Below are 20,774 nucleotides of genomic sequence, written 5' to 3'. Positions count from 1 at the left end.
CAGGAGGACCGTAACACTTGCTATCTAATAGGCGTCACTACTTTACTTTACTTGACACGTTAGGTGAAAGCACAGAATACTCACAGCGCATAATCAAATCCTCATGTTAAAAATAGGTTTATAGATTCTACCTATTTTACTTCGTCACGGTACATTCATTTTCGCCACGGGTGCCATTGACCTCTATTTTACTGGGCCTGAAGTGGTCCCCACTAACAGCAGTAGTTTTTTTTGTTTTGTTTTTTACAGATGTGGTAGTCTGAGGATCAGTCTGTCTAAAACAAAGGTGATGTTCACTCCTGTACAAAGCCAGTCATAAATGGAACCGAACATCATGGTCTGTGGTGCTAGACGAAGAGTAGTTTATTCATATGTCTAGCTTAGTAGTTCTCTGTCGAGGGATAGCTGTCTCGACACTGAAATCCGCAGACGAATTCAGAAGGCATCTGTAACTTTTAAAAGGTTGGAGAATAGAGTGTGGTCTGATCGGAACATCACATGCAGAACTAAGATCTGCGTTTACAAAACCTGTGTGCAAACCACACTGGTGTATTCATCGGAGACATGGACATTGCATCAAAGGTCCATTAAATGACTTGAACGATTTCACCAAAAATGCTTGAGACGTATCTTAAACATCAAGTGGCTAGCACAAGTACCCGATACTGAAGTCCTTGTGAGAGCATGTTGCTCTAGTGGTGAGACTCTTGTAATCAGATCTCACATGCTTGTTTGGGCCACCGGGTTCGAATTAAAGATTGTAGGCTGCCAAAACAATTTTTTTACGGGGAGATGGAAAATGGCAAGCGCCCTCAACACAAGCCTAGGAAGAGGTTCCGGTACTCTCCAAAGAATAATTTGAAAATCTTACAAATCGACATCGACACATGGGAGTAATTTACTCTGCAAAGGTCGAAGTGGCGAAAGCTTGTACGTGAAACCTGTGATGATCTAGAGAAAAGAAAGCAGGCCCACATCAATCTAAAGCGAGAGCTTCGCAAAGGTTTTATGGATGGTCTTAACCATGACACACATAGCTGGAAATTGTGAACGAGTGCTTTTTTCAAACGCTGGCTACGCAAATCACTTTAAGTCGCACAAAACTCCTATTCAGGTCAACTTTGCACTTTGTTATTCCGAACCACACGATCTGTTTAACATACAGCAAAGTTTGAAAGTCTTTGAGACTTCTGGGTTGTTCAAAGGAATACCCTTCAAATTCCAGAGGAAGTCAACTCAGTGGAAATTGCTTAATTGCATGGACGACGAGATTAGGAAAGATGCAGCAATCATATATATATATATATATATATATATATATATATATATATATATATATATATATATATATATTGGCATCAAGTCATTATTCAAGCACGTCTTATTAAAGACGACATTTGTCGGATAGTTTTTTTCATTTCGGCAGTCATATTATATAAACCTATATCTTAAAAGTATAATTTCTGGAACTGTTAATTGGTTTTCTCTTAAATTTGTGTATAATAAGAAGGTCTATGATCACATGTAAATCAAGCAATAAGCAAGAAAAAAATAACAACTATTCTAGTTCTTCTCTATACACCACACATGTCTATTGTAACGACGATATTCCTTTCAAAAAGAACAAACTTGCATCATATTCTTTTGAAGTCTCATATGATGTCCAAATATAACTCACTCTATTTTGTAATGCTATATACACTACTGAGTTGCCCACTAGTTGTTTTCGTTTTGAAATCGGACAAAGACATATATTTCACATCATCAAACAGAATAAGTATATATTTAAATATTGTACTGGTATTGTAATTAATTATTCATCCCGATGAAGTCTTAAAATATATACGAAACGTTAACAAATATAATTTCTTTTATTCTTTATTCATCTCTATATCATAACAGAATGTTATTTACTTAATCTTCATTATATATATATATATATATATATATACTTAATTTTCATGATATATATATATAGAGAGAGAGGGAGAGACAGAGACTGATGCAAGTATAAACTTACTATTGCTTATATGTGTGTTTCTTATTCACACATTTTTTCTGTATTTAAATATGACTTAATGTGTGTTTTACATGAATGAAACACCACGCCATATCGAATTAGGGCGACATGTCTTAATAAATATGCTATTTTGATTTAAAAAGCTATAATATTTTAATAATTCACTCTAATTATTGTTGCAATAGTGATCTTCGTATTAATGTTTTAAAATGCATTAAATTATTTTATTTCTGATTATGTGAAGTGTTACCGTAAATTTTCATTATTTTATTTGTTATATATATATATATATATATATAATGTTCATTATTTTATTTGTTATATATATATAAATATATATATATATATAATTCGTTTTTCTTCATGATCAAGTATAGATTATATTTGAAACACAAGATTGCAAAAACACCCTAAAATAATTGTAAAGTAGTTCAACGATTCTTGACCCGTAATACAATGAGAACTTCTTCTAATTATTTTATAGTATTGCATCGAAAATTTAAAGCATTGGACACATTCACTCCCTGGGGATATTTTAACCAATCAAAATTGCATATATTGAGTTGCAGTCACAATTTAACATTTCAAAAAGTCTCATCTGAAATCAAATTTACCATCACCGGACTATTTTTTATTTTTTTTTTTAATGATCTGTTTTATCTTTCATGTTTTTTTGCAAAGATTGACTGCTTTCTTTGAAATGAATGAAAAATTTCCAGTGGGAAATCAAAACATTTTATAGAAATATAATTAATATTTTCAGATTTCAAAATATAATTCCAACAGGTTACTAGTATTATTTTGATTTTTTTCAAGGTACTGTTTTCACCTTGATTGTCAATTTCACAGCGTTTCGGTCGAGATAACTTCCAACTTTCTTCCGGTATATCTTTTAACTTTAGGATTATTTCTGTCGAATGAAAAGCCGAGCAGTTTGAATAAAAATCTCTCAGATAGCGTACTATGAGTCTGAATAATCGGTAAGCGTTTTTCGTACTTGATAAATGAGAGAGGCTTTATTTTAGCATCTTAGTTAAACATACTTAATGCACAGATAGATTGAACCTCATTTGAATAGATCTTGTCATTTCACTGTATTATTTTCATGCATAAAGACGATCAACATTTTCCCATGTTTTATGTACGTGTTGCACCTCTAATTACTATTTAAGAAAACCTTGGCAAACATCATGTTTAGCATAATATATAATTTAAAAAATCCCACATTTCAGTTCAGCGAAAGAATTTCTCATATTTTTCATATACATATAATTAAATAACATCAATTTTTTTCCATGTAAAATTTTAAAAAAAGAGAATCATGTAATATTAAATTACTTATGTGCGCATGTCTTTTAGAATGAGGGAAAATATTAAATATAATTTTATTGGCAAAAACAATTTTTTTTTTGCTGTGTTAGCAAGCAAGCAGTTCAAAGCTTAATAAAATATCGGGAATTTGCTTCTCCATTCACCGATATCAGTAAACTTCTTGCAAATTGTATGCACATCCCATAGCATTTATTATAGCCGAATATGTATTTTAGCTTGATGATTCCTTATTAGGATGAAATGCGGTGTATTATGTGTAGCTTAATTACCACATATTTTTATAACTTCATATATCCAGTTCTCTACAAACTTTCGAGAACAAGAATTATTAAAAAAAAAAAACTATAAATAAAGAATAGTCTCATTATTTTACTTCCCGACTTAGCTACCTGTAAATAAAGAAAAAGTGAAATTTTTATAACGTTTTGGTTTATGTGTTTTTATAAACAATCTGTGTCCGTGTAAGCGATTTTCAACAAGGCACCAAAAGTGACAGATACTTCGACCTTTCACTTTCTATATGAACCATTTCCCAATATTTTAGCTATGTTTTAGATAACTCCCCCTTTGACTTTGCTTGCAGATTACATATTTGACATTATCGTTGTTGATAGGAAACGGCAAGTGCTTCTCGCCCACCTTTATAACAATAACTGACTTTCGGCCATGCATCATATTTCCTCTTCCAGTTTTTCATAACTGTCAATTTGCTGTCCTTTCTCCTTAAACATACTGCCCAATAGCAGGGCAATATTAATGTTTAACACTCCTCTGTTTGGCGTGTATCTGTAGGCAATATCCAGCCGTTTGTTTGCCACTAGTTGATCCTACTGGAACATAAAATCACAAACTATGTTAAAAGGTTCGTTCACAACTTTATCCGCTGGCTACTGTTTATACAATTTTCTCGCTCAATCTTGTTTTGTCATTCCAGCTGAGTGAACATTGTTGATCTAATAGTCTTTAGGCTGTAAAAACTTCGCTTGCTTATCTTACTTGATTGTAACCGTGCACATGGGATAACTCGAAAACTGGCGATTGGCGTATAGAAAATAGGGTTAATAGGTAAAGAGAGAGAGAGAGAGAGAGAGAGAGAGAGAAAGGAAAAACAAACTTAATCGTTAAAACAGAAGAGAGAGAAAAATAGATATATGGGAAAAGGAAAAGACTGATAGAAAAGACGGAGAAATAGTAAATTAAAGAATGGAGAAGAGAAAGGAGAGAGAAATAGAAATAGAGAACTAAAGAAAGTGCGGGAGAAAAATAGCAGAGGATGAGAAAACTAGAAAATAGTAAGCGGATGAACACTAGCTGTTTTAGCTCTAGAAATTCATATTTAACTGTCAATCGATGACGTCATAAAACATTATTTAATTTTAAATACTATTTATAACAATTATTGATAGGATCGATTACGTTTTCAGCCCTTTTGATCTTATTTGCTCGATTGTTAACTTTTTTTATCCCCCACTTGATGATATCAGATGTAATAAACGGTGAATAAGAAAGGTAGAGGCAATGGTTAAATTATGAAGAAGGCAGTAGTTAGTGGAGAGGAGAGATTAAGGAGAGAAACGAGTGTCAAGAAACCAGATACAAAAAAACGGGATCGTAAATACAGAGATGAAACGGGAAAGAGCGGTTAATATTACAAATGATTATTATATGAAATAAATATATGAATGGTATTAGAAAATAACTTTTATTTTTTCAAAAATTTCTAAAGTTATCATTGTTTATTCAATAAATAATAATAATATTAATATAAATATGATTATCAATCATTGTTCAAGGAATATCATATTTACTAAAATAACACATACTTACCATACGGTTCACGGATGATCTAGTAGATATTATTACTTAGAACATTTATATTACGTGCAATTGCCTGTTTAATTAGAACTACGTCGTCTCAGTCCTTGGGACTATGATAAATGTATTTCAGTTCTGTAGTCAAGATTTTACCAAGGTTCTGAGCACGGTCAAAACTCCAAATTGTAATGGTATTTTGAAAGAAACTACGGTAGCATTTACATGAATAAATGAAGTCATTTGGTCCTGTAAATTTTCATGTATTTTAACGTGAGTTTTGACAAGTAAGTGTAGAATCACTTTATAAGGATTTAATTCTTTTTATATAAGCGATACATATTTGTTGCCTACGTAATCCCCGATATTAAGGAACGATGAGGTAGGCCAGTGCGAGAAGGGTGATGATTTTGGGAATTCTAGACGCCATATGGATTTAGTATCACGCCCTGGTCGTCTTGATCCTGCCTCCGCATCAGGACCAAATTTTTCTGAACGAGAGCGTGTGATAGATGCAAAAGTCAAGCGCAAGTAAACAAGGAAAAAAGAGAGAAAAAGGGGAGATAATTATTTGTAAATACGAACAACTTTTTTAAGGTTTTTATCGTCTACCATACGTGAGGAAATATCATGTAACGACAAATTGCTGAAAGAAATTATCGTATTTTTAGCAAAGTGCGTAGTTATTTATCGACGTTTTTTTTTGGTATTTTTTGTAGCGCTTCTTGGAAGCATTTCTTATTTAATGGTATATTAGCATTATTCGGCTCACTAAAAAAAGATTAAATGTATGTATTAAGAACCAGATTTGAAAGGTCGATGCATCCTAAGTTGGTACAGGATACAACATGTCTATTATTATGATATTGAATTCAATTTTCTATAATCATTTATATTAAAATCATGAGTTTTACATTATTAAATAATTTTGTATCAATGTAAACTTAGAACAGAGTTAAAATATCGTTTTGTCGTTAATAACACACACATGTCGAATATGCCTTTTCTTTAGATAAACCAATTGCTAGAGTACACAAATATTAAAGTAGTCATAAACGCAAAATAACTCAGTCTCTCTAAATTATAAACCTGTAGTTACTAGTTTCTTTATTCCCCACACTATTGCAAAAACCAATATTTATTTATTTGTATTCATTTAAGTATTTATCCCGTCACACCAAGATTAGCTAGTAAAAATTCTGTGTTTTGAGCAAGAAAGAATGTAACAGAGCTCAAACGCGCGTATACAAATACATACGAAATAAAAAATGACGTCACTGTAAAGGAAAATGACTATAAAAAGGAGAGATATCACGTTAGAAAAAGGATCACGTAAGAGATGTTAGGGCAGTAACGAGAAGTCACGCGTGACAGGAAAATGAGGAAATATCGTTGTTACGAAGACATTAGTTAGAATTATTACTTGTCTTATGTTCCTTGCAACATATTCTGTTACCACGTGTTGGATGTTATCATCTAAATGTGTGTATCCTTACTAGATAACAAATAGTAAGTATGACGCCCTCGAAGTCTTAAAGAAAGGGTTCATATTATTACCATAGCAATATGTCTTTTTTCTTTCTTTTTTCGCATCAATACTGATCAATACGTTTTTAAACATTAGAGTTCGGGACTTTTGCTTCTACTTATTCTTTTTATTTGGCTTCACTAATTTAGACATTATTTCATATATTACTTGAAACGTAGTGTGGTAAGCCTTACTCGACGGTTATTTTCCATAGTTGCTATATTTAGATGGAGGAAATCGAATTATTATGGATGAGACAAAGGTTCATCGTCCCCTTGTTACGAACAGATTATTTTATTCATAACGTTGGTGAAACGTGACAACATGGTTATGAACATGTATAATCTGAGCATATGATTATATAGAGTGCGTTTTTATTGAAATAGACTCGCGCGATATATACTTTCTCTGGTCAAATAACTTTCGTCAGAAAAAAAAAACGCTTTTTTAGATATCAGTGTTAAAATAAACACGTGGAATTTTCTTAAATTAAGGCAGAATAAATATAAGAAATTCAACGAAACACATGGAATATTTTAAATCACATTTTTATTTTGATATTTTTTGTTTAAGAATCAAAGGACTAACATTTCCGAAAAATTTTCGAACATTTTCGAAAACAAACTTCGAACGATCACGAACGTAACGTTTTAAGCAACACACCTATGTATAAATATACATGAACACACACACAGATATATATATATGTGTGTATATATATATATATATATATATATATAAGAGAAAGTAGTTAATAAAACATGTTAAAAACACTTCAAAAAAGAGTTAAAACATATTTAATTTTAAAAGGAAGACTAAATAAGTGGATAGTCCTTAATCCGCAGAGTTTCGAAGGGTAGATTTTTGCAAAATGCGGTATATAATGTGCATGTGTGTGTGTGTATATATATATTATATATATATATATAATATATATATGTATATATATATATATATATATATATATATATTAGTTCGCATTACTTCTAGCCATCATGTCTGGGTGGCTAAGGCCTTTCTGACAACGGTTTCTCAGGACAATTTGACGTGATGATCCTTCATCCTAAAAGTAAACGCTAACAAAATTCACAATAACATACTTTTCGAAATTAAAATAAGACATCATCAACACAGCTATACACTTACTCATATGAGAAATGGTGAATCTTCTCAAGTTATAGCCTTCGGTGGATACTTTACTAAATTAAATCTACAATTTCAGTAGGAAATTATGCGAACATTTCCTACAAAAATTCTTTAAGACTAATCACATACATCACATTTTACAGCGTGTTTCTCAAAATTATTCGCGTTTTATCCGTTTAAAATTATTGCATTTATTCTCTCAGATGCATAGTCAAACATATAGATGGAGTACTCTTGCCACATCTTGGCAGAAGCTGCTAGAAATGACTTACCCTGCCATGATAGAGTTCAAAATAGACTTCGTAGCCTCGTAGGGGTTGCCCTTTTCTCTTCCTTGCAACATCTTTACAGACGCTCTTTCTGATTACCACAGAAGAGATGTTGCGAGTTTGTCTCAGCTTTATCTTTATTTTCATTGCATGTGATCGGCTGAGCTCCAATCTATGGCCCTTCCTCTCCAAACTTTAACGAGAAACACTTGTCTAGCTGAACCCACTATCAATAATTTCCCCACCCTTTATCTGTGGCTTAACCTAAACGTAGATTCCATGAACAAATCTTTTTTCTTAGAACTGTACACTTGTAGAACTGTCTTCAGTTTGCCTGCTTTCCATCTGACTACAACATGGCTGTCTTCAAGTCCAACGTAAACAAGTTCCTGATGACCCTTTGCACTTAAATTAACAAATTTACCGAATTCTCATTACTAACGATTACTATATTGATCAATTGACTACTGTACACTCTTTAACCTTGATCTTCGAGTGGTTTCTGGGCCTTGATAAGTGGTAATGCCTACGTAAAAATATATAAGGTAGTAAGCAGATTCACTCTCCATTAATTAACTGATCTCACTTATCTTACTTAGCCATTACGATTGCTGATAGACGAAGCAAATGCTAGGGTATAGGAAGGCATACTACCGTCAGGAGATACGTTTATTTCTACTTTAAATGAAACGTGAAAACGAGTATACTTTATTTTTCATATTTAATGCAACAAAAAAAAAGTTTAATTCTCACCGAAAGGATTGCATTCGTTAACACTATTCACAGGTCAAGGGAGATAATACTGATGATCCTGAAAGAACACATCTGAATTATTTAACTCATCTAAATACAGATTTTACATTGCGCTATCATTTTACATCAATTTGATGCACCCGAGAGATTTGGATATATAGAGATAAACAATAAATGGACAGAACCCTTTCATTAGTGAATCAAAAAACAAGATATTGTCGTGGCTCTGCACCGCGCCTTTCAGCTAATAAACTTTCATGTTGCAAGCATTCGGTACAACGTGTGCACTTAATGACCCACAAGCTTCCTAGAGACTCATTCTGCCCTTTTTACTTTATGAATTAAATGACATTCAAAGAACATAAAATTATCGATATCTAGACCAACTTATTTCAATGTTCTTTTCAAACCTAATATACCAAATAAATTAAGTAAATAGTTTGTTTTTGTACATTTTCTACACAAACATTCATTGATTTTTTTATTTATCTATTAATTCCATATTTTATTTAAGCGGACTTAAATTAAAGAAAGATAGCCAGTTATTTTTACGAATATCGTCAAATGACTTACTTTCTCTATATTGTATAATATAAAATTTAACTTTTTATAATCTCTGGTTTGTGTGTTATGCATATATGGGAACACGGAATAGGAAAACATTGTTGATAAAGTCGCTCTCATATATACAAAACTTTCAGAATACTCTTCTATATTCGAACCTACGCTATCACTTTTTTCTTACATAAAATATAATCAAATATTTTCATGAGTAAAGTTCTAATTAGTAATTAATGCGACGTATTTATGATAAAACAAGTCAAGGCTTCGTTTTTTTTCTTAAAACAAACACCCGGCCAACGATTTTTGTTTTCATTTACCCAAAAACACACACACCTCCAAACACTCGGGCAACGCCGGGTACTCCCCGCTAGTTAGTATATAAGACAAAGCAATGTTTATGATCTTAATAAATTTAACCTAACACACCTTATTATTTTTAAAGGATATTTTTTATTGAAAGTAAATAGTACATAGATGTCGAACACACGATAGAATTTCTTTGATCTTTATTGTATGTTTCCTCATGATTTTATTGGAAAGTATAATAGTGTGTTCAATTGTTAGATGAGAAGTTTCTGATTTCGCCGATGCTGAGTTTTCCGACATGTAGATTCCATATAAAAATGTACGTATTATTAATTGTAGTGTAATTATTTATTGCTAGCTTACGTTTAGGTTTTACAAAAAAAAATATTAATGATTAAGTTTTTTTGTAAAACAATATAATACTCGAAACGATGGTGTTCTGATTCCGTCTGAGAAAAACCCAAATGTTTATCAGTATATATTTGTTATTTGGATCGCAACAATAATAACACTAATCGCTGTTTATATTTATTAGTGGATGATATTTAAAGCTGTGGTTTAAATAGACCCACGTACAATTTTAATGGGGATAATGGTGTAATTGTTTCTGTTTTAGACTCACTTTCTTTGTTAAATATGATACCTTGCGACACATGCTTCGATTTGTTTATTAGAAGCATCTGGTTCTGTGGTGGTTGCGAATTGCACGCGATTTCTGATTCCATCGGGAAATCACTTAAAGTGTGAAGCATTTTCTACTTGCTTTTAAATTTACTCCTTCTCGAACGTCGTGCGTTTTCTTTTACAATATTGGTTTTTAATCTGGATAGAAACCTTGAAACGAGGAGAGCGCCCATTATAATAAGGTGAGCTATTGTTGCTCTTTCTGATTACCACATGGAATACAATTTCGACATCGCTGTCGTCTATTGGATTTTAGGGAATCACAATTGTACGACTTACCTGTATTCAGTGCTGAGGGCTGGAATCTGTCTGGGAATGATGTGTCCACTTTTCACATGCAGATTGATTGAGTCTAAAGGTGTTGGAAGGGAAATCACTTCACCAGTTGATGACCTCGGTTCACCCTGAAATTAGCAAAAGAGACAATGCAAGTCGGTTTTGCTAACGCGTTTCATGGCAATAGAGTTGTTTTTGGTTATTTCTACGAAGTGCCTTCAATAAGTTTCTAAACATTTTTTCGTATGGACACATTTATATACATTGCATACATGAAATTCTAGTCCGCTTCAAAGTAATCTCCTGCTACAATTCACTTATTGAACCATTCCGACAACTTCTGGAAGGTCCCGATGGAAGCCCTTTTGTGTGAGCGTGTCAATGACCTTTGTCACAGTATCTTTCACCTCCTCAAGTGTTTCATAACGCAACCTCTAAGGTTTATTTGAACTAGGAGAATAACCAAACTCATAGGGAGCAATGTCTGGTTTATTAGGAGAGGGAGAAATTTTCTTGATCAAATAGTTTGTAAGAAGGATGGCTTATTGGACTGGTGGAAATGTCACTGAACTGATTTAAATAGTTCTGACGTCTTCCTACGGAATAACTTGCTGAACTTTCTTAAAACCTCAACATAGTATTCCTTGTAGACTGTTTGTCTGGTGGAAACGCAGTGCATGTAGACTATGCTCGTGATATCAAGAACGGGATGATCATAAGTTTGGGGGCATATTTTTTTCTGTCTGGCCTTCTTGTGCCTGGAATGCTTCCACTGGGAACTCTGTCTTTTGGTCTCTATGTCTTAATAGTAGATCCAGCTTTCATCGCAGGTGACCAAAGCATGAAAACTGTGGAATCAGAATTGATTAGCACGACCATGCTATCATGACAACGTCTTTTTTTTTAATCTTCTCTGAGCACCCTTTGGTCAAACTTCGCGCAAATCTCCCGCCTCTTCAGTTTCTCGTATATAAGTGTGTGTACAGTTCCCTACAGTGCAACATAAGTGCCCACCAAACATATGTCTCTATCGATCCACGACGATCCTTATCTATGAAATTATTTATTTTGTCAATCAACTCTAGTGTTCTAACTTCCTTAATCCTCCCACCCATCACATCATTCCTCTGATACTCCCTGCCTTGCTTGAAGCACTTATACCATTCATTCATGAACTGATGCATAATTCATGCAAGATTGGTAAAAAGCAGTCTGAAGCATTCCATACTTTTCTGTGTCATTTTTTCCAAGTTTAAATCAGAATTTTATTGCATATTGTTCTTCTAAAGTGTTCTCACGTCTAGATTGCATTTTTAAACGCGCCAGTTGTGATAATCAGACTTTAGTACGGTGTATTCCTGCTGTAGCTTTTTATTAAGATTTAAAATCATTCCGTAAGATATATAGCAATTATATCCTGAATTTTTAAATCCATGACAATTGTAAATGTCCGTACAAAAAAGTCTGGAAACTTACTTAAAGCAGTTCATACATTCGTGTAAGTTGCAAATCAATTCGGAATCTGCTGATGTTTTTATATCTCCAAATTTTCTGTTCAGTTATTAAATTGAAGTCTTGCATTTACATTAATAATTGCATGATTCGACCTGTTGTCCACAAGTTAAGGTTTTACGTTGTTCTTGAATCCCTTGAATAACAACGTTCTACAACACTATTCTCCGATATATATTAACTTTCCTGAAAAAAAAAACGGAACCGTTTTCATTAAAACACCGGCATAAATTGAGTTACGGCGTGCCAGTTAGTTGATCCTTTGAACTTACAAAATGATGTATTTCATCGTCTTAATCCCTGATATACATGTGTTGAAATAATAAAATTACGTTTATGAATCACCTCAAAATCTTAAAATTTTCCCGTTGCTCAAATATCTAAATAAACAAAAAACATTGCTTGGAATATATATATATATATATATATATATATATATATGTGTGTGTGTGTGTGTGCGTGTGTGTGTGTGTGTGTGTGTAACGCCTCCTTCTAACGCTCCTAAATGGGGGATTACGTCATATATATATATGTATATATATGTGTGTATGTGTATATATATATATATATATATATATATATATATATATAAACGATTCCCATTTCAGCTACCGGTCGGTAATAGCATAAACATTGTAGTTTAATTTAAAATCACAATTTGCTATACACTCATTCTTAAACACACTAGATGCTTTGATGTTGCGACATATCTGCTTGCGAATATATTTATATGTAATAGAGGCAGAGAGGAAAAGAAGTAAAAAGACAGAGTTGATTATTATAAATTATTAAGACTGCTGTCGGAGGATTCTGATTTGAGCAAGAGACTATTTGTTATTTTCCTCGCTTATAGATTCAACAACTATGCGTAAACAGTTGAAACTTGAATCTATATTTGCGCAATGTTGATTAACTTATAACGTGACTTTAGAAAACATTAAAAGTTGTAACTTCATTTGCTGTTATCATAGTAACGTGAACATATGATAGATATAAGTACATTGCAATAAACAAGAGTGTCAATTAAATATAAGACATTGGTATTTCAAATTCTAATCGCTGCTTTGGACTGCTCTGGCTTTTGGCCGTCGACGAACGAATCAGAAAATTTAAACATGTTTAAATTATTTTCTTTGTCGAGTAGCTGCAGCTGAAATCTAGAAATGATAATTAAAACATAAAATATCAATATTAATGGGAGTGGTAATAACATTACAGTAAAATGCGTCAAATGAACAATATGTCAGTCTCCTTGGCCGCACACATATGACTCTCTCTCAAGATTTCCCTGTCTTTCATCAGCTGCCTCAGATCTGCAGGATCAAAGTTGGCATCATGAATGTACATGGATTTAGGTCGCCCTATGCTCATGCGCTAGTACCGTGGAGTCGACAGCAATACATTGCTTACTTCTCTGGCAATGACAGGCAAATCGTAGACGTCGTTTCCTGGTGGTAATAGATATGGAAGGTAGGTTGCCATAAAGTTGCTACTTCGTGGAATGACCTTGCTAAGATATATTCAACACTGTTTTTAGCCTACGGCTGAACATGCCGTTTAGCTTTCTTTCGAATCTTCTGGAGAGTGTCCAGGTTGTAGCACAGTAAACAGGGGGAGTTTCCACTGAAGAACGGCACTTACAGTTTGTCAGTTAGCTTTCAAGACAATACTGACCGCAGCTTATCCAACACAGCCCGTAGTTTGAGATTACTAATATCGCAACAACAAAATTAAAAATAACAATTAGAAGCACGAAATTATAATTATCAGAAATAGTAGAATCTCAATCAGTAAATAAAAATAAGAAGGAACATAAGGAGGAGTAAAACAGTAATTGTAAGGTTCGTGCGAAATGCCCATTATAAAATAAATGCATATTCAAAAGCATTATTAATAATGAAAGAATTTATTCTAAAGGAAACCCAAATAACACAGAGTATACGTAGGTATGAACTCGATAGACTCGAAGGATAGGTATTACAACTATAAACACACATTTAATGGCAAGACAAACGTGCATAAGTCAGTTATTAGTGGGTGCTCTAAGAAAGAGGTGGCCCGTCAATAATCGAATGGAAAATACAGTGACAGTCCAATACATGTAGAAAGTTAGACGACTAGTGTAGATAATATCCGACTAAGAAATTTGCAATTCTCAACTGTTAAAATCATCAACACCTATTCAACTGTCAAAGTTACATAGCAGACACAGGTATAAACAGAAGTAAACATAATTTACGATACAAAAACATGATAAAAAGCAAAATAATTAAATAAAAATGCAAACAAAACCAGCCCGTTAAATAGAAACAGTAATACGTGCTAATAAACAGTAATTATTTCGACATATTTACAAAAAAGGTTGCATCATCCCTGTAAAAAGGGAGAAAAAAAATTAAAAAGCCGCTCCAACTTCTGTTTAAGAGATGACGAGCCCTTTGCTATTCAAACATTAACTAGGGGGATAAAATAAGGACGACACTGATGCGCTAACTAGCGATACAACACACCGTGGGTATATTATAAGACTGTAACACTAACTACATGCATTTTGACAGCCGAAAAGAAATATATATATATGTGTGTGTGTGTGTGGGTGTGTGTCAAAAAATGTACGAGAATAATCGTGAATAAATAAATAAACTACAAACCCATAGTACACACAAAATATGTATATATGTTATTTTCACCCGTAGTTTAGCATTAATAGATAAGGAGAGCTGTAAAAACAACCAAGAAGTTATATCACTGACTGATGACAAAATCTACCTTGCATAATTGGATATGTCATACAAGCAAACCTTTTAGTTCAATTCTCACAAAATTTAAAGTTTTAAATAACAGAAAACTAAGAATATGTGTCCAAATTCCCATTCTCCAATAAGGGCAATTGTCAAGAAAATTCAGTGTTATGCGAATTCTATGCCTAGGCATAATATTTCTTCCAGAATATACGCAAGGATATGCTAAAACTGAAGATTAGACATGTTTTCGTGAAATCAAAAGCTTATAATATCAATAATCAAATTATTACAGTTGTGATATAATCGTAATACTAATGTAATAATTTAACCTAAATTTTTCCAAGTTCGATGATTTGCGCACAAAGAAGGTCGAATGTTGCGATGATAACATCTAAGATGAGAATACTAGTAGGAATAATAAAAAATACAAAGTATCTGAGGCTTAAAACGCCACCAAATGCAAGATAAGTTACTCTACTCTGATTAAACGCCTTGAAATTGCTACAAATCTGTTTTGTGCAGCCTGTAGGGTCCTGTGTAGTCAAAAATAATGAAACAAAAAAGGGTCCACCTTTTCTATTAATATGCTTGCGACGTTCTCCCATAATATGCAAATGCGATCCATCTGGTTTGAAATAAAAAGCTTGATTTTCAGAGACCGAGTTGATCATGGATTTGGACGTATGACTAGCAAGAGTTTTAGGATTGACTTTTTTATAGTAGAGCATCGTGTTTTGTAATAACGTGTTTTTAGTAGTAATGTCGGTTTTGAATAGTGAATTTTGACAGCAGTGTCGAATTTTACGCCGAAAACTGTTACTTTGAAGTGTAGGATAGTTAAGAGCTGATTGTTTTTAATTCCAATATCTATTCTCATCTCGGAAAATTTGAAACAATACTTGCTCTAGTGGTAAATGTTAGCGTTAACATTATCAATAATCGATATTTACAGTTTAAAGTATAAAACAAATTTGAACGTATTTAATAATTTTGTAACCAGTAACTTGCAATTCAAAACGAGCGTTACGCATTGATTAAATTATTATTTCAAAACTTAATCCAAAGACGCAATTTGCTAAACTTATGCGAAATTTCTATTTCGTAGTAAAGTGACCGCAGAAAGAAACGTAAACGTGCTAGATTGATGGACTTGATATTACAACATTTGTTATGCATAGTGATGAAGTGTCAGTTACTTTAATAAGTGTAATGGATTGATAAAAATTCCGATTACACATGTAGCAGATGTACTAATTTTAGTATCAAAATTGAAGGGTAACAGAGGTATGGAAACGAACTTTCTATTTCAAACATACGTGTGACAAATCGAGAGAATAGATATTCAAAAATAAGGGAGTCAAAGACACGGATTATATGTTTCAAACTTAAGCGATATAGAGCGAAATTATATTTATTTTTAATGAAGGTCTGAAAGAGTGAAAATAATTATTTTAAACTAACAGAGAAACGGAATTGCTATATTTCAAACTTAACCCTGTTGTAATCAACAAGCAGAGCTCGATGCGATATCTATCTAAAACTTTCATTAAATATGTGCAATAATATCTTGTTAAGACAGAGATCAAAACCGGCTTCGTAACTTAGAAGTGGGTTCCCTTTTCTCTTACATGCAATCTTTTTCCACAGAAGTGATGTTGTAACCCTGTCTATATTGTTATTTTCGTGACAAATACTCGTCTGGGCTCTAATATATGCTCCCCTTTGTCAAACTTTCACTAAATGCATTCGACTAGCTGCAACCACTATCTAAAATTTCCTCCACTCCTTATCTGTGCCTGAATGAAAACGTAGATTTCATAAATAAAGTTTCTTTATTAAAACTACCCGCTTGTGGGACACTGATTCACTGAGCTACTTCCTTGCCGATTACAATATGATAACCTTCATGTCCAATGTAAACAAATTCTTGTTGAGCCGTTTCCTTAAATAATCAAAATTCTAACCAATCTACATTACAAACGATTACTACACTACTACCTTACATTTATTAACCCTTATACTTGAGTGTTTTCGGGTCTTGATAAGTGGAGGTACCAATATAATATATATATATGTATATATATATACACATATATATATATATATGTATCTTTATTTTTATGTAAATACAGTCATATCTTGCAACGATGTGCAGACCGTTTCAATCATATTAGATATCATCAGGCAAGAAAAATTATGTACAAAAACTGAAAAGGTTCACACTCTTTTCAAATTTTGCAGAGAGAAGATTCGGCATGGGTGGCGATGGGCAAAATTTAAAGTTCAGACTTTTACTCATCGCCACTCATGGAAAATTCCACTCTCCTCAAAATTTGAAAATATGTTGAACCTTTTCGGTATTTGTGCCTAAATTTTTCTTGCCTGATGATATCTAGTATGATTGGAACAGTCTGCACATTGTAGCAAGATATGACTGTATTTACATGAAAAATAAAAAAAATATAACTTGCTCTCTTATGCTTGAGCACTATCAACGATCCTTGTTGAAATTAAATTATTTTCAATTTTTGGATATCTTCCCACCGAAAACTATATATATCGAGCGGGAGAAGCGCCGACTGTCAACACGACGGTTCTAGGTTCAATCCTTGGCTTAGGAGAGATGCTAGTCTAGCGGCACTGATGAGTTGTGATACAACGAAACAGGACTGTATGTCGATGAATACAAATATATATATATATATATATATATATATATATATATATATATATATATATATATATATATACTAAGTAAAATCGTTCCATGTCCATCGATCGATGAAACCTCTATTCAAAATACATGGACACATCTAATAAAAATAAAATAATTATTAAAAAAAATGAACGACTCTTCCAATAGTGAGCGTGTCCAATCTTTGAAATAGATTTCGTTTTTTGAAGAGTGAACAAGAAAAAAGGAAAACGGGGGTTTAAAAGCTGGCAATACAATCAAAGGTAAGTGCTTGCCGCTTGCCTCATGAGGCCGGCTTTGTTTTATGTATTGAGATGATAGATCGTATTTTATGGAATGTAAGTTGCTATTTCTGTTATAGTGGCGGCAGCAGTGATGATGGAACTAGTACTGCTGCTGATATTATTGATATGATAGTGAAGATAGATGAGTTGACGAGCAGTGCATCGGAGTAAACAGGTGAGGGTTAAGTAATGAAAAAGGGGTCATTTTTAAGCAGAGAAAAAAAAAACGAAACAAACCAACAAAGCGTCACTATAGTATTTTTAGTTTGAAAATGTTACGAATGGTAAAAAAAAACATTATTCATTTGATTTGAGCCCAAATAAATGTTAAGGGATCAAAATCAGGGTCAAAGTCTAACTTCTGAGGTCTCTAACAAATTACTCAGCCAATTGTTAGTGTAAACATTTGACATTTTACATAAAGGATATTCAGACATGGGGTAAACTTTTTAATCGGTTTTTAGTCGAAAATTTTACTGCCAAGGGGTCAAAGTTTTAAAAATTTGACCTTTGCGATCTGTAGCAAAATATTCAGCAAATGTGGTGTCTAAACATTTGAAATTTTACATAAAGAGTATTCAGACATGCAGCAAGCTTTTTAATTTTGTTTTGGGCAAAAATTTGGCTGCCAAGAAGTCAAAGTTGAAAGAGTTGATCTTTTAAGGCTCTACAAAACTCCTCCGCCAATTTTTGGTATAAACAGTACATAGGGCCTGAGCAAAGCTGGCCTGAACTGCTAGTGCTGACTAAAATAATAAAGTTAGGGAGATCATTAATTTACTCGAACGATAGCTTGTTGTGGACGCCATGACAATTATAGGAAATTACGTTTTATGATTTCTTGTTTGTTTCCTTCAAATAATATTTTAAATAAATCTGAATATTCACAGACTGATTCTTATTCCAAGACATATATTTATTTACTTTTATATTTTCTTTTAAACAAATATTTTATATACAATTGTCTAGCAAACTAGTATCATCCAAATGTTTATTTAAGGTTGCAATGTAGTATATGCTCTGTTAATTTGAGACTGTCCTTTATTTCCTCTTCCTTTAGTGATCATGAAATATGGATTCTTTCTGTGTCTGCATGCAGTATATATACAAAAATGTTTACAACATGTGTTAAATATACTTAAATGTTTACAACATGTATTATATATACTTAAATGTTTACAACATGAATTATATATACTTAAATGTTTACAACATGTATTATATATACTTAAATGTTTACAACATGTATTATATATACTTTAATGTTTACAACATGAATTATATATACTTAAATGTTTACAACATGTATCATATATACTTAAATATTTAAAACATGTATTATATATACGTAAATGTTTACAACATGATTTATATACACTTAAATGTTTACAACATGTATTATATATGCTTAAATGTTTACAACATGTATTATATATACTTAAATGTTTACAACATGTATTATATATACATAAATGTGTACAACATGTAGTATATATACTTAAAAGTTTACTTCATGTATTATATATACTTAAATTTTTACAACATATATTATCTATACTTAAATGTTTACAACATGTATTATATATGCTTAAACGTTTACAATATGTATTATATATACTTAAACGTTTACAACATGTATTATATATACTTAAGCGTTTACAACATGTATTATATATTCTTAAATGTTTACAACATATATTATATATACTAAAATGTTTACAACATGTATTATATATACTTAAATATTTGCAACATGTATTGTATATACTTAAATATTTACAACATGTATTATATATACTTAAATGTTGACAGCATGTATTATATATACTTAAATATTTACAATAGATTAAAAAGAAGATTCGGTATGAATTGGGATTCATAAAAAAAATTAATACACTTTAAGCTAAACAGTCACAGTTGACGCAGTATTAAATAATAAAATGTTTACCATGTATTTATGAAATTGTTTAATTAGATTTCATAGCGTAACTGTAATTGCGAATAAACGCATGTAAGCGTTTAGAGTACCAGTTTCTGGTATGTTTTCTGGCTGCTGGTGCATTTTTTATGCGAATATTCCGTCCGTTCATCAACTCATTACGTGGTCATTGTTTGAATGTGTTGTCTTAGCTCTTTATTAAGTTTCAGCAGGTTTACTATTTGTAAATGTATTCAGCCATTTTCAAAGCTTTATCCTTTTTGAACTTTACGATGATTTTTATAAGATTTGCAATCTGTGTACTCTTGTTGATTCATCGAACTATTCTATCTGGCCCAGTGAATGTGCACTCCGAACCATCTCTGCAATATGTTCTACCAGTGCTTCATTCTATTTCAACTATTACTTACACCTTATGCGAATCGAAACGTCATTAAACGGACTATAATTTTATTAAAGACCCTTATTTCATCAGTCGGTTATTATGAAAACAATTAAACAGAAATATCTTACTATACTATATATAACCATTATTGTAATGCGCAAAACAATGTTTACAATGTCCTGTAAATTCCGCTCTTTTTCTTCTCAATATGAGTAAATAAATCTTGATAAGTTAAACTATTCATAAAATATTATTGCTTTCAAAGATAAGTCAATTTCATCAGAGGCTGAAAAATAGCAAGACATGCATTACTTGCTAGCGTGTATTTGATAAAATATATAATTGTGGTGCTTTTTTGTTCATGTTTCGATGTAGTATATACAGCTTTCATTCTAATTAAAACATTTATATTTGTAATTTTATTTATATGTTTACCTCTTATTTTAAACAGACACACACGCGCACACATATATATCTGTAATTATATATGTATATAACGTTACATAGATTATATATATAACGTTA

The 20,774-nt window shown here is 32.2% G+C and overlaps 1 protein-coding gene across 1 annotated transcript in view; it reads right to left on the bottom strand.

Moving 5' to 3' along the window:
- Positions 1-20,774, bottom strand: part of LOC145246762 (sucrase-isomaltase, intestinal-like) — a 1,547,717-nt gene that overhangs the window by 469,191 nt on the left and 1,057,752 nt on the right. The window contains exon 20 of the mRNA XM_080108534.1: positions 10,694-10,818. Within this exon, the coding sequence (XP_079964660.1) occupies positions 10,694-10,818 (125 nt within the window). The remainder of the gene's footprint in view (positions 1-10,693; positions 10,819-20,774) is intronic.

This window comes from Euprymna scolopes, chromosome 24 (assembly GCF_053919585.1).
Source record: "Euprymna scolopes isolate OS-2025 chromosome 24, ASM5391958v1, whole genome shotgun sequence".
In the NCBI taxonomy this organism is placed as follows: Eukaryota; Metazoa; Mollusca; class Cephalopoda; order Sepiida; family Sepiolidae; genus Euprymna; species Euprymna scolopes.
This window is presented reverse-complemented; position numbering and strand designations above follow the sequence as displayed.